Source organism: Falco rusticolus, chromosome 21 (assembly GCF_015220075.1).
Source record: "Falco rusticolus isolate bFalRus1 chromosome 21, bFalRus1.pri, whole genome shotgun sequence".
NCBI lineage: Eukaryota > Metazoa > Chordata > Aves > Falconiformes > Falconidae > Falco > Falco rusticolus.
In genome coordinates, this window is record NC_051207.1 from 171,393 (window position 1) to 186,937 (window position 15,545).

The 15,545-nt window shown below is 54.7% G+C and overlaps 1 protein-coding gene across 1 annotated transcript; it reads right to left on the reverse strand.

Moving 5' to 3' along the window:
- Positions 1 to 6,323: 6,323 nt before the first annotated feature.
- Positions 6,324 to 15,414, reverse strand: LOC119140520 (vigilin-like). Its single transcript, XM_037371941.1, has 11 exons — positions 15,336 to 15,414; positions 14,987 to 15,030; positions 14,434 to 14,649; positions 12,586 to 12,792; positions 11,893 to 12,108; positions 10,839 to 11,045; positions 10,517 to 10,624; positions 9,851 to 9,955; positions 7,149 to 7,235; positions 6,851 to 6,982; positions 6,324 to 6,548 (listed from the first exon to the last, which is right to left on the reverse strand). The coding sequence occupies exons 1-11, from the start codon at positions 15,412 to 15,414 to the stop codon at positions 6,339 to 6,341; spliced, it is 1,611 nt and encodes a 536-aa protein (XP_037227838.1). The 3' UTR covers positions 6,324 to 6,338.
- Between the last annotated feature and the right edge of the window lie 131 nt (positions 15,415 to 15,545).

Here is a 15,545-nt window from a genome sequence, read left to right on the forward strand (position 1 = left end):
CACAGCCCGTGCCAGCCCGTCCCAGCCCACCACAGCCCGTGTCAGCCCGTCCCGGCCCACCACAGCCCACCACAGCCCGCCCCGGCCCACGACAGCCCGCCCCGGACCACCACAGCCCGCCCCGGACCACCACAGCCCGTCCCGGACCACGACGGCCCGTCCCAGCCCACCACGGCCCGTCCCAGCCCACCATGGCCCGTCCCAGCCCACCACGGCCCGTCCCAGCCCACCACACCCGTCCCAGCCCACCACGGCCTGTCCAGCACACCACAGCCCGTCCCAGCCCACCACAGCCCACCACAGCCCGTCCCAGCCCACCACAGCCAACCCAGCCCGTCCCAGCCCAACACAGCCCGTCCCAGCCCGTCCCTAGCCCACCACAGCACGTCCCAGCCCACCACAGCTCATCCCAGCCCACCACAGCCCACCACAGCCCATCCCAGCCCACCACAGCCCGTTCCAGACCACCAGAGCCCGTCCCGGCCCACCACAGCCCGTCCCAGCTTACCACAGCCCACCACAGCCCGTCTCAGCTCACCACAGCCAACACAGCCCGTGCCCGCCCACCAAAGCCCGTCCCAGCCCAAAGAACCCGTTCCAGCCCACCACACGCGCCCCAGCCCACCACAGCCTGTCCCCAGCCAGAACAGTCTGTCCCAGCCCACCACAGCCCAGTCCCAGCTCACACCAAGACCACCACGCCCACCACTGCCCCACCACAGCCCACCACGGCCCGGTCCCGGTTCCACCACGGCCCGTCCCAGCCCACCACAGCCCGTTACAGCTTACCACAGCCCGTCCCAAGCCCACCACAGCCCGTCCCAGCCCACCACAGCACATCCAAGCCCGTCCCAGCCCACCACAGCCCGTGTCAGCCCGTCCCAGACCGTCCCAGCTCACCCACTACAAACCACAGCCACCACAGATCTACCACGGCCCGTCCCAGCCAACCACAGCCCACCACGGCACGTCCCAGCCCACCAAAGCCCGTCCCAGACCACCACAGCACATCCCAGCCCGTCCCAGCCCACCACAGCCCACCACGGCCCGTCCCAGCCCACCAGAGCCCGTCCCAGCCCACCAGAGCCCACCACAGCCCGTCGCAGCCCACCAGGCCGTCCCAGCCCACCACAGCCCGTCCCAGCCCGCCACGGCCCACCACGGCTCGTCCCAGCCCACCACGGCCCACCACGGCCCACCACGGCACGTCCCAGCCCACCACGGCCCACCACGGCCCACCACAGACCACCACGGCACACCAAGGCCCGTCCCAGCCCACCACCGCCCCCCACGGCCCGTCCAGCCCAACACGGCCGTCCCAGCCCACCACGGCCCGTCCCAGCCCACCACGGCCCACTACAGCTCTTCCCAGCCCCCACAGCCCAGCCCAGCACACCCACAGCCCGCCTTCAACACGTCCCATCCCATCCCAGCACACCCCAGCTCACCACAGCCCACGACAGCCCGTCCCAGGCCACCACAGCCCGTCCCAGCCCATCACAGCCAGCCACGGCCCACCACAGCCCACCACGGGCAGTCCCAGGCGACCACTGGCCCATCCCAGCCCACCACAGCCCGTCCCGGCCCACCACAGCCCTTCCCGGCCCACCACAGCCCGTCCCGGCCCACCACGGCTCACAACGGCCCGTCCCAGCCCACCACGGCCCGTCCCAGCCCACCACGGCCCGTCCCAGCCCACCACGGCCCGTCCCAGCCCACCACGGCCCGTCCCAGCTTGTCCCAGCCCGTCCCAGCTTGTCCCAGCCCGTCCCAGCTTGTCCCAGCCCGTCCCAGCCCACCAGAGCCCACCACAGCCCGTCCCAGCCCACCACAGCCCACCACAGCCCGTCCCAGCCCACCACGGCCCACCGCAGCCCACTACAGACCGTCCCAGCATGTCCCAGCCCATCCCAGCACGTGCCAGCCTCTCCCAGCCCACGCAGCTGAACACGGCCAGTCCCAGCCCACCACGGCCCACCACGGCCCCTTCCAGACCAACACAGCCCACCAGAGCCCGTCCCAGCCCAACACCTCCCGTCCCAGCCTATCCTAGACAATCCCAGCCCACCACAGCCCGTCCCAGCCCACCACAGCCCGTCCCAGCCCACCACAGCCCGTCCCGCCCGTCCAAGCACACGACAGCCCATCCCAGCCCACCACCACAGCCCGTCCCAGCCCACCACAGCCCGTCCCAGCCCGTCCCAGCCCACCGCAGCCCGTCCCAGCCCACCGCAACCCGTCCCAGCCCACCGCAGCTGAACACTGGCCAGTCCCAGCCCACCACGGCTCACCACGGCCCGTCCCAGCCCAGCACAGCCCACCACAGCCCGTCCCCCAGCCCAACACCTCCCGTCCCAGCCTATCCTAGACAATCCCAGCCCACCACAGCCCGTCCCAGCTCACCACAGCCCGTCCCAGCCCACCACAGCCGTCCCAGCCCACACAGCCCGTCCCAGCCCAACACAGCCCGTCCCAGCCCACCACAGCCCGTCCCAGACCTGTCCAAGTCACACGACAGCCCCCTCCCGGCTCACCACAGCTTACCACAGCCCATCCCAGCCCACCACAGCCCACCACAGTGCATCCCAGCCCGTCCCAACCCACCAGAGGTCCTCCCGGCTCACCACAGCCACCGCAGCCCGTCCCAGCCCACCACAGCCTGTCCCAGCCCGTCCCAGCCCACCACGGCCCACCACAGCACACCACAGCCCGTCCCAGCTCACCACAGCTTACCGCAGCCCGTCCCAGCCCACCACAGCCTGTCCCAGCCCGTCCCATTCCACCACACCGAGTCCCAGCCCACCACGGCCCGTCCCAGCCCGTCCCAGCCCGTCCCAGCCCACCCCGGCCCGTCCCAGCCCACCCCGGCCCACCATAGCCCGTCCCAGCCCACCACAACTCGTCCCAGCCCACCACAACTCGTCCCAGCCCACCACAACTCGTCCCAGCCCATCTCAGCCCGTCCCAGCCCACCACAACTCGTCCCAGCCCACCACAGCTCGTCCCAGCCCACCACAGCCCGTCCCAGCCCATCCCAGACCGTCCCAGCCCACCACAGCCCGTCCCAGCCCACCACAGCCCGTCCCCAGCCCGTCTCAGCTCACCACAACCCACCACAGCACGTCCCAGCACACCACAGCCCACCACAACCTATTACAGCTTACCACGGCCCGTCCCGGCCCACCGGGGCCCGGCCCGGCCCACCGCGGCCCGTGCCAGCCCACCGCGGCCCGTGCCAGCCCACCGCGGCCCGTGCCAGCATGTCCCAACCCAACACAGCCCGGCCCACCACTAGCCCGCCCCGGCCCACCACTAGCCCGCCCCGGCCCACCACTAGCCCGCCCCGGCCCATCCCGGCCCACCACGGCCCGGCCCGGCCCACCACGGCCCGGCCCGGCCCAGCTAGTCCCGGCCCACCACGGCCCACGAAAGCCAGTTCCCAGCCCACCACAACCCACCAAAGCCCACCACGGCCCTCCACGGCCCGTCCCGGCCCACCACGGCCCACCGCGACCCGTCCCAGCCCACCACAGCCCGCCACAGCCCATCACGGCCCTGCCCGGCCCACCACAACTCCCCCCAGACCACCACGGCCCGCCCCGGCCCGCCACAACACACCACAGCCCGCCTCGGCCCGCCACAACACACCACAGCCCACCCCGGCCCGCCCCATCCCCAGCTAATGACACAACGTCCCCATAGCTTACAATCCAAAGCGTGGCACTGAAGATGCCAAGATGGCGTACAGTATGAAAGCCGAGCACAAAAGAGTTAGCCCTAACCTTACGGTTGGCTCCTGCTAGACCTAGACGTGCAAGTATCTGCGGCCCAGTGTAAATGCCCTAGGCCTCCTGCTAAGACCGAAGGAGCAGGCATCAGGCACACGCTACCAACTGTAGCCCAAGACGCCTTGCTCAGCCACACCCCCACGGGCACTCAGCAGTAATTAACAGTAAGCAAGAAGCGCAAGCTTGACTTCGTCACGGCAACCTTCAGGGTTGGTAAATCTTGTGCCAGCCACCGAGGTCACACAAGAAACCCAAGCCAACAGTCACGCGGCGTAGAGAGTGGACTAGAGCCTGTCACAATAACTAGGAAACCGAAACACAACTAAGCTGTCATAAGCCCGAGATACCCCTAAGGCCAACCTAAAGATGATCCTAGTAAACCTGACGGACCAGGCCCCACAAAAGCTAGGGCTCAAACTGGGATTAGATACCCCACTATGCCTAGCCCTAAATCCTGACGTACACCGTACCAAAACACATCCGCCCGAGAATTACGAGCACAAACGCTTGAAACTCTAAGGACTTGGCGGTGCCCCAAACCCACCTAGAGGAGCCTGTTCTGTAAACGACACCCCATGCTACACCCTACCACTCCTCGCCAGAAACAGCCTCCATACCACCGTCGGCAGCTCACCCTAATTGAGGGACGCACAGTGAGCACAATAACCACCCCGTTAACACGACAGGTCAAGGTATAGCCCACGGAGTGGAAGTAATGGGCTATATTTTCTAAGATAGAACACTTCAACGGAAGGAAGCATGACATTGTTTCCGTAAGGCGGATTTAGCAGTAAAGCAGGATAACATAAGCCTACTTTAAGTCGGCCCTGAGGCACGTACATACCGCCCGTCACCCTCCTCACAAGCTACCAACCCCAAATAACTAATCCACCACTATAGCCAAAGATGAGGTAAGTCGTAACAAGGTACGTGTACCGGAAGGTGTACTTAGTATACCGGGGCATAGCTATAAGACTAAAGCACTCTGCTTACACCTGAAAGATGTCTGTCACCAACCAGATCGCCCTGAGCCTCCTCTAGCCCAACCACAACACCCAAACAATTAATTAAAAATTCACCCCTCCATCACTAAACTAAAACATTTTCTTACCTTAGTATAGGCGATAGAAAAGGCCCACTGGCGCAATAGAGCTCTGTACCGCAAGGGATAGGTGAAATAAAAGTGAAACCTCAAGCAATAAACAGCAAAGATACGCCCTGTGAGGCACAGAAGAAGAGTTCTGCTCCCTGCCTTCTGTGGTGAGCAAAATTAACCCTTCAGGGTTGCAGTCGTTATGAACCCAAAAAAGTCACTTTGGGAAAGTACAGCACTCCTCCCATACAGAAGGTACCAGGAAAAAATTCTCTTGCTGTTGTCCACCCTGCCCTGGCAGCCGTGTGAGGAACAGCACGAAAGCTCTTCTCCCTGCTTTCTGTGGTGAGAACATTGACCCAAACCTTTTGCACTCATGCAGAACTAAAAGAAAAAATAAGTCTTGGGAAAGTGCAGCACAGCTCCCCTGGAGAAGGTGCCAGGAAGGAATTCTCTTGCTGCTTCTCACCCTGCCCTGGCAGCCATGTGAGGCACAGCACAAAAGTTCTGCTCCCTGCTCTTTGGGGTGAGAAAATTGACACAGCACTTTTGCAATAATACATAGATTTGGACACCCAGTCATTTTGTTACCGAAATCTCGGAATGAAAAACTTATCGACACCAATGTGATGTAGATAAGCAGACACTTCTTTATTGACGGCCGGGTGCGTGAGCGAGTCCTCTCATGATCAACGCACACCAGGTCCCAAAATCAGATTCCATATATAGAACTTATTCATACATATTCATTAAATATTCATACATAATCATAACATTTCCCATAAATCATTAACATATTCTCCTCCCATATCCGATTCTGCGCAATAAAGCTTAGAAAGATCTAGAAATGGGTCTGGGGTACGATTTGGGTAGCTGGTATATGAGTTGGTGGTCGCGATCTCCCCCTGCCGGAATTACCTTTTACTAAAGTTCACAGTTTCTTGGCAGGTAACTACAAGCTGTTCCAGTCGATTCTCCCCAGTTTCCATTAATCCTACATTCTGACATCTCAATATACTTTCTATATACAGAAGACTAGTTAGATACAAAGAAACCCTTCAAACCCTAAATTATTACTTAAGTTTCAACAATGATTCCAACCCATTCTTCTGGCCTTAGTACAAAAGGGTACAAAGGGTCTCACAACTGCTTTTACTAAATAATCATAACTTTCTTCAAAATATATTTTTATCCTCCTATATTTCTATTCTATAAAATAACCCTATAAAATAAGATAATCATTTCAACTTTTTAACAAATCGACAACAATTTCATTCATAATAGGGGGGATCTAGGTGGAATAGACCTTTCCATTTTCTTTCTTCAACGATTTCCTGACTTGATGGTCTCCTTCCCTCCTTCAGGTGCCCACCTTTTCTTTTCTAGTTACTCAGACTAGATGCCTTTCTCAACACAGAGCATTGCCATTTATTTATTTATTAAGACCTTGTGCTGTTTCACAGGTGCAGCAGCTCTTTCTTGGCTTTCTCCACACCCTGGGCTGGGCCCCTGATGATCACGCTGTCACTGCCAGAGCCCTTGGTGGGGAAGTGGATGTGGACTCCACCACAGTCCTCCACGATGGAGCGGACGAAGCGGCCTTTGGCACCAATGAGGGAACTGTGCAGTTTGGAAGGAATAGAGACCTCCACCTCTGTGCTGTTGGCCTAAGGGAGGACAGTACCAGCCTCTTGAGTCAAGCTGCAGAAATGTGTTTGCACCCACTCTGCTTACCCTCTGACTCCCACCTTGCTAGGAGCTTTATAGAGCTGGAAGAAATGCCTGAGCAGAGGGTTTGGAGACTGGCTACTCCTGACAGGAGCAGTCACAAACTTTGGTTTACAAGTCAAGAACAGACCGACACGTTTGTCTCCACCCTGCCCTCACCCATTACAACCACGTCTGTACCTGTGTCTTCTAGCAACATTGTCAAGTCCCTCAGCTACAAAAGGCCGGTTGCTTCACTAACCAGCTCCTTCTGGGTGGCAAGAATCCTGTGGTGAGCAGCCTCACAGTTTGCCCTCTTGCCTGTGATAACAACTGTCTCCGAGTTGCTGTTCTTTGCTGGGAGATCAATTTTGGTGTTGCTTTCTTTACGGATCTGCCACAAAGGAAAAAAAAAATATCATCTCAGAAGTGTCCCATGTCAGAAGAAAAGCCCTTGCAGGCTATATTGGACATCACCAATGAGCAGGAGAGAGCATCCAGTGGGATTTTGCTGCAGGCAGTGATCATCACGAGCACTTGAGTTAGGAACAATATCTCACCTTCTTGATGTTGGCACCTCCTTTCCCTACGATGTTCTTGTGGAACTGTTTGCAGATGGGGACAGAAATAGAAAAGCTGTTTTCAACCTAAGGGAGAAAGGAAGGGAGAACTGAAGATTACACTGTCGTGGCAAGGGAGGCCCGACTTCAGGAGCTCTGATAAACGAGCTTTTGAAAACAGACCCAAGGAAGTTCTCTATACGAGGGACTTTTGTAAGACTAAACAAAGGCAAGGACGTTCCCCTATAGCCTTCACATAACAGGTACTACCCCCTGCCTCCATTCAGCCAAAACAGCGCCGACAGCTCCCTCCTCTTGAGGTGTTTTAGCTCTACCCAAGCCAGTAGAGCTCTGCTTTGCCCCAGGGTTATCCAGGCACGTAGGAAGGAAGAGCAGGCAGACCTCCTTACCAGGTCTGCCACCATCTTTTGCGTGTACTCGGTGCACTTCTCCACCTCGTTTTTGGGACCTCGGAGTTGGACGATGTCACTCTTGTGTGCAGGGTCTGGGAAGCTGATGATAACCTGCAGGAGCGGTCATTTATAGTTAGCTCAAGCAAAAGCAAGAACCCTTGTGTCAGACACATGCAAAGGTTGGGGGGATCCTACTCATGCCCTTTTCCCATTCAGAAAAGGGGAACCGTGTTAGCGGCCTCTGGCTAAAAGAACTATCTTCTCAGACACTTGCGCTACAGAGCCACTAAAGTTACGACTTCTGTGACGACAGGCCTACTACCCATGTAGGAAAGAACCCCTCTGGATTCCTCCTCTCCTACAAAGCCTTACCTCTGGGAATTGCTCCCGGATTTCCCAGACCCGCTCAGCCTTCTGCCCAATGACGGTCCGGTGGAATTTCTGCTCAACGATTAGGTCCGCAGCGTGTTCATTTTCCTGATGGGAACAGAGGGCACACTGAGTGTTCAGCCGGAGAGCCATCTACTTTGACTTAGCGGTTTGCTGCCCGACGGTTTACTTGCCAGCACTGTCCCTCTTTTCTCCAGACCAAATTCACTCTGCGTTGACAGAGAAGGGCTACCCGAGGGAACAGGGGAAGACATTTGTGAAGAGGAACTTGCACTTGTCATGAGATCCAAGTGCTCCGTGGGCAAGGGGCACACACTCGCACCAGAAGGTTACAAGGGAACACGAGAGCCCAAACCCTGCAGTCTCCCAAACATCACATCCTACTCACTCACCATGGGGACATGTTGCAGTGCTATCAAACTAGCAGACCACAACAAGGCTTTACCATTGGCCATATTCTACTGCCGGTGCCGTAGCACCTTCCTCCAGAGGCCAGACCACACTGCTCCTCCTCCAGCTGACACCCTCTCCCACAAGCCACAGGGCTATTTAACCCCTTAGCGGGAACCAGCTACACCTGCACGTCGTCCACGTCAATCAACCCACTGCCTCTGAGGCAAGGCCACAGCTGCGTGTTATCAATGCTAATCAACCCACCGCCTTCATTCCTCTACAGGGAGAAGCTCACCAAGCACATTTCCACCACCCACAACTGGCTGCTAAAATGTCATTCGCACAGAGAAGTAATTCCACTACTGTTCAGGCTCCCAAGGTACTTTCACCCGTTAAAGCCATCGCAAGGCCTCACGGCCCATTTCTCTCCTTGTACCACCACCACTCCAGAAAAGCAGAGGAAATGTGATGGAGACAGCACACTGGGTGAGCTACAGAGCCCCTGATACCATCTACTAAACACGAAGAGTGTGAGCATGGGAAGGACTAGAAAGGCACTCCACTTACCGTTTAGCTGCTTTCTTGCCAATGAGGGGTCGGTGGAATTGGTGGTCAGCCTTGATTATTGCGTAATCCATGCCGTGGATCTAAAAAGAATTATATTTTATATATATATATGTATGTGTGGATAACTGGCTAGCTGAAAAGGGTCACATAGACATAGTCCAGCTGGCTGGACAAAAATGCACATCGCTCTCAGCTTATCTGAAGTAAAGCAAAATACACTGTCTTTGGCTGTCCTTGTTACACAGTAACAGGAAGATTTTGGTGGGAAAAGAATGTTGCAGGTGGGAACAGAAAACTACAGAAGAGAAACTAGGGGCGGACTTGATATTTAGGTAACTAACCAATAATGAGCTTAACTTTTGTAATATGTATGAGCTAATTATAAGAAGGCATAAAAGGTGACTGTAAGGGACAATAAACGAAGTCTGCTGATCACTCATATTGAGCGACTGTGTCTTCCCTCCGTCGCGACATGTATGTATGTACAATATTATATATTATATTATATAGGGCCAGGTAGGACAGGCCACCACTTCTGTCTCGTGCCCTAAGTAACTGCCTACTGCCAGTATTGGCACTGACTCACCAGCGGTCAGCTACAAGCACTTCTGCTATTAAGCAGAGCACAAGCATTCCTCTGCTTTGAGAAGAGAGCATTGTGCTCATGAAACATTGAAAAGACTTACTTACATGCCTCTCCAGCTATAACAAAGAGAATCCTTCCTTCTCTGCACCAAAAAAATGAATGCTGACTTTTCAAGAATGCTATGGATGAGTTTCATAACCAAGGGGTGTCATCCACCTGCCACACAATTTGTCTTCTGCAACCTCGATTAAGCATGTCAAGACATCCTATGGATGTGATAAACACCTCATCACCTCTGCTCTGTTGCCCCTTCTTCCCCCAGTTTCTTACTGGAACTAGTAACTCCAGCTCACCAGTTCCTTGACCATGGCTTCAATCTGTTCCTGAGCCACATGCACATCTTCTGTAGGTCCTTCCAAAGTGATGTTATCCTCTCCTCCAGTGAATTTGATGTGAACCTTGAGGTGAAGGACAATGAATCTCTTAAGAATTTGCCAAGATCCAAGCCAGGCCAATGCTCTTGGTCAGGCCTACACCATCGATCCCTGCCACTAAGAGATGTGCTCCTTCCCAAAAAGCCCAAACCAAATCCCCACAATTTTACGAGTCAGTAACTTAACGATTTCGGCCATATGGCAGTGCCTAGAGCCCAAGGCTCTGGTGCTGTCCCAGTTTCTGCAAGGGCTTTGGAGAAGTTTACTCATCTAGCCTTTATCTAGATACCGTCTAACTCCCCAGGGAGAAGCCTTGCTGCACTCGCCATTTCCAGGTATCCTACTACATCAGTTCTCAAAACAGCACCACATAAAGCTTCCTTGGAAGGGCTCAACCCATGACAATAACATAGGATGAGCAGTGTTTGCAGCAGTAAAAGAGAGGGTTCCCTTGAACAGCAAAGATCTGTGTCATTTCCCCCTGGGTTTACCCACGCTAGAAGACACCTCTCTCTTCCGTGACGAGTGATCTGGACTAAACCTTTTTCTACGCCGGGGGTGCTAAGCTAACCAGCTCATCCATACCTTTGGCATCTGCTGAGTTATTTTGGCCAGGTTCTGTCCTTTCTTTCCAATAATGAAACGATGAAGCCAAGAGGGGGCAGAGACCGAGGAGATGGTAAAACTGTTGGCCTGAGAGACAGAAAAACAGAGAAGCTGTTTGATGGACAAACTGGGAGAGGCCTTCACAACAATTCAGTTCCAATTCCCATGCTGCACCTCCGGTATTGACTTCTAAGCTGCACCTCTAATGGCCCAAGAGAGAGCACCCCCGCTACACCTGTCAGTGCTCACAAATGTATCTTCATGGGACCTTCAAAGGAGGCCTAGCCCATCTTGTCAGTACCTTTGCATAGACTTCAGTCAATGCTTGCCCAAGTTTCTCAGGCTCGCCTCGCAGTATCAGCGTCTCCGAGCTACTGTCAGTGGGTGGGATCTCGACAGAGACTCCAGTCTTCTCCAAGATCTCCTGCAGGGAATTCCCCTTGGGGCCGATGACATACTTGTGCTGGGACTTCTTCACCTCCACTGCAAGAGTAGTAGTCTTCTTTTTCTGTAGGGGCAGAGACACTGAGGCATCAATCACAAGGGGGCGGGGAAGGACAAGAGCGACAGGAAGAGGCACAAGATGCAGTCAAACTCTGCACCCAGCAAAGAGCAAAGCCAAGCTGAGCACAGTGGCTCGGCAGCACCCTAGCACCCCTTGGACCCCTGCCTACAGAAAGCCTTGTGCTCAAAAATTCACAGGGCAAGTACAAAACTAGCATGCTGGGTCAAGCTCCCTGGGACACGGCATGCAAGAGACCACACACACACACACAGGCATGTCGTTGTCGTCGTCCCCGTCCCCCCGTTGGACAACAGGGTTCAACTCCCAGCCGTCTCCCAGGCAGTGCTGTGATGCAACACTGTGCAGGCTATAAGCCGATTGTTGAAATCCAGACCGGTACAAATACAGACCTAACCACGAGGAGAAACAGCCCAGCAACCCACAACAAGGATATTCACAGCAGCGTTGGCTGTGGGAAATAAACTGGAGTGACATTCACTCTTCAGCAACTTCTGCTTATGTAGCAACTTTGATACTGTCAGCTGGCCACCACTGTAGACTTCACACTTCTTTCCTTCCTTAGTAGCCCCGGTGTGAACAAGAGCCAGGGGAGCTCTTGGTGGCCTGCTAATTCCCACGATACAGAAAAGCCAGAAATCTGTCACCTCCCGGATAGTATCAGCCCAGCTCCCACTCTGCCGAGTGAGGAAACGGTAGGATTCGGGGTCATGTACTGCAAGGGCTGCTGAGCCAGATGCAACCGAGGGATGCACAAAAGTAGAACAAGAAGGGAAGAGTGCCTAGGAGCGGGTGCCAGGGGAAGGTGGGAAGCTTTATGGACCATCCGTACCTTCTCCTCATAGATCTTCTTAACGCGAGCCACAGCCTGGGCTAGTTGCTCCTTTTCTCCGGTGAAGACTATCTCGGTCTTGTTGACACTGGGTGGAGGAATGTTGATGCGCGTCCCTGTGTCCTGCATGAGCTCCCTCACCAGCTTGTTGTAAGGGCCAGCAATGAAAGGGTGGTACACTTTCTCCACGTCCAGCCGCTCCACGGCACGCTTATCCTGGAAGAGCCCACAACAGACCTTGGTGGGAACTGCCCTCTGTATTACAGTCTCTGCCAGGCACAGCTAAGCTCCCAGGGGTGTCCTGCCTGACACTCTGGCCCAAGCAACCTTCTCAGTTTGCGGGCTTGTAGATCTCCACCTCTTTCAATCTACAAATACGGTTGCTGCTGCTGCTCCTTGTTTACGATATTCACCCCTGTGATCTCCTGCCTTATCCCAGCTGGCACCTAAGACGCGTCCCTTCAACTATCAAATGCTTGTTTGGGCTTCAGAGATGGACAAAACGCAGCACAAGAAGTTTCAGGACCTGGCAGCGGTGCTCATACAGCCGGCGAGTGGCACAGTATACGTCTCCGTTCAGGCTAACGTTAGCCACTGACTGTAGCCACGGTGGCTACAAACTCCGACTATACCGTGGGGAAGCAAAAAGGCTGACCAGCTAATGCCATGAGAGAGATCACAGTACTGAGGTACCTGCTCAGCGGAGATAAGCAGGATCTCGTGCCGGGCCTTCTCAATCCCTTCTTTAGTGCCGCTGATCTTGATCTGGTTGCTGGGGTCATCTGGGCGGGGGATCTGCATTTTGGTTGCAGTTTTGAGCTTCAGGTCCTGCAGCTTCTCACCCTTCTTTCCAATGACAAAACGGTGGTGCTCCTTGGGGATGGCAACTGTCGCTGAAGCCTGCGGCAGAAGAACCAAGCATCTGTGAAAAGCCTTGCCTGCACTGGCAGATCCACAGGAACAGAGCCAGGGAAAGCAAGGTAGACGCTGCTCAGCGGTACTGCTCCTCAGAGCAAACACAACGCCTTCCCAGCACATTCTGTCTGAGGGCTGACACTGTACCAGCTGATCTACAGTGCCTCTATGCCAGGAGTATAAAGCCCACCTTTCCCTCAAAACCCTTCTGTTTGCACAGGAGCAGTACTCTGAATTAGCAAAGGCCTTCCGACACAGACGAGGAGGTGCCTCTCCTCCAGTGTAAGACACCAGACAACAACTGAGATGGCAGCGCACAGCTGGAGTTTATCTGAACTCTGGCATCTGCTGCCAAGGCTACAGAGAACAAGACATACAGTATGACTCCTAGGAAAGAGAAATTCAACACCAGAAACCTACTGCAGGAGGCAGGCAGCTAGCAGATGCTTACCGCTACTTAAGTGCTAAGGTGTCTTCAAGTGTAGCACATGCTGCTCCTGGGACTGCTTCTAGAAGGCCCCGCATGCAAAAGGGGTCCTTCTCAATCTACCATTAAAGGGCTGCTCTATACAAGGGCTTCCCGACTTCTTCCCTTCTCACTGAGTTTTTACAGGTCTGGTAGCTGATGACTGCTATCGTGCTCCTGATCCCTGTGATTAGGCAACCACTAACAGCAATCAGACAATGAACATTCAAGCTATAATGGAAAAATAAAAGATGAAGAAAAGATCACTCGGTGTGACTTTTCAGCTCTGTGTTCCTGTCCTGAAGCTAGCCAAGCCCAAGAGAAGCTGGAATACAGACACACCTTCCAGACCTGGGGCCAGGGCAGAAGGAGCTATATTTGAGAACAGTGGCTCACGGGTCTGTGGCGGCACGACCTGAACTGTTTTTTCAGATGCACATTGTGGATGTAGGGTTTCGTTCCTTTCTCTTTCCTCTGGCAGGGTATGACACAGGGGCTGAACAGCGCTAAGCAGACATGGTATTAACATTGCATTACCTACCTTTGGCATTATACTTTAAAACACACTGCAACACCTGGCTGCGATACATCCTAACAAGAGCTACCACCTTGACTATGAGCTCAAGAACCTTAAGGTAAGAGATCAAAACCTAGAGGACTGAAGCAACCGAAACAACAGGGTTGTGGCTCCTTACCAGTGTGCCTTGAGTTACACAATGCAGAACCCTGACCCGAAGCTTTTGGCTTTTGGCAGGACTTCCTTTCCTCTACTTTTCTTTCTCCCAGCCTTCCACGTTCTCCTCTGAAGGACTTCAGGAAAAGCACAGTCCCGTTCTCACACACTACTAGCTTTGTGTGTGAGGCTCCTGCACCCCCTCCAGCACCAGCACCTCAGCACAAAGTCACTGGTTGCAACTCAAATGTTCCAGAGATCGCAGGCTCCACGCTTCATGCAACACCACGGCCTGTAATTACCTTGGAACCCTATTTTAAGCCTCATTCCCATTCCAAATTGCCAGTTGGGTGCTTTGAAAACGTACAGCAAAGCTGAATTAGTCATACCTCTTTGGCTTACAAGCACACGGGCCCAAGGGTCTCAAAGCATTTGCGAGTCTTGGGGAAGAGCAAAGACGAAGGCAGAAACAGTTAGATGCCCTCACCTGAGTCTGCAGTCGAGCGACAATCTGCTTCCGAGCCTTCGTGACTGCTTCCGCCTTGCCAGAGACCACGATCGAAAGGCCCTGGTCCTTTGCGAGAGACAGCTCCAGGTGAGCTCCCGTCTTCCGCATGATGTCAAGGCAGATCTTGGCCTGCTCGCCTTCTCCAAACTGATTCATGCCCTTGTATTTCCTCTCCTCCAGTGGCACATGGAACACCTGCTCAGCCACGGGACAGACACAAGCAGGGCACAGCAAGGTGTCAGTGTGCTTTGGATTGTCAGTGCCTCCCTCTGCAATCCTCCCTTCAGGCCTGTTCCAGCTATCTGTGCAACAGGGATGCAGAGCTTTGTCTGGGCAGTTTTTCAACACATCCCTCCCCCTCCAGAGCAGTCCTAGCATTCAGCTGCAGTCTTCCTTGTGCCCCAGGGCAAAGGACAGCAAAGAGGCAGTTACTCTGACACACTAAGGGATTTCATACTCCAGGGAAAGCTTCACTTCACCTACTTTTTGGAGGGATGAAAAGGAGGGAGATAAGACACCCACTCCCACCAACCTGAGTGATGACAGAAGCCTTTATTGGCTGCACCTGTTCTGATTCTTTGGCCACCCAGAAGTTTACATCTCAGTCCTTCCCGGCTTTGGAATCATCTCACACGTTGTAACGTATTATGCAGGCAAAAAAGAACCATTCGGCTACATAGGAATAGTCTGAGCTATACTATCGATTGGATTCCTGGGCTTTGTCGTATGAGCCCACCACATATTCACTGTAGGAACAGACGCAGACACCCGAGCATACTTCACCTCCGCCACTATAATCATCGCCATCCCAACCGGCATTCAGGTATTCAGCTGACTAGCCACACTACACGGAGGCACCATCAAATGAGATCCACCGATACTGTGAGCCTTGGGCTTCATCTTCCTCTTCACAATTGGAGGACTAACAGGTATCGTACTAGCAAACTCCTCATTAGACATTGCCTTACACGACACATACTATGTAGTCGCCCACTTTCATTACGTCCTCTCAAGAGGAGCTGTATTTGCCATCCTCGCTGGATTTACCCACCGATTCCCACTATTTACTGGATACACCCTGCACCCCACAT

What these genes read in the sequence shown, in the direction of transcription:
- LOC119140520 (XM_037371941.1), bottom strand. Translation starts at nt 15,414, where the DNA reads ATGTCTAATGAGGAGTTTGCTAGTACGATACCTGTTAGTCCTCCAATT. An exon ending in TGACTGAAGTCTATGCAAAG is followed by an intron (nt 10,625 to 10,838) that starts GTACTGACAAGA and finishes TCTGTCTCTCAG; the next exon opens with GCCAACAGTTTTACCATCTC. An exon ending in AAGCCATGGTCAAGGAACTG is followed by an intron (nt 7,236 to 9,850) that starts GTGAGCTGGAGT and finishes TTTCTCCCTTAG; the next exon opens with GTTGAAAACAGCTTTTCTAT.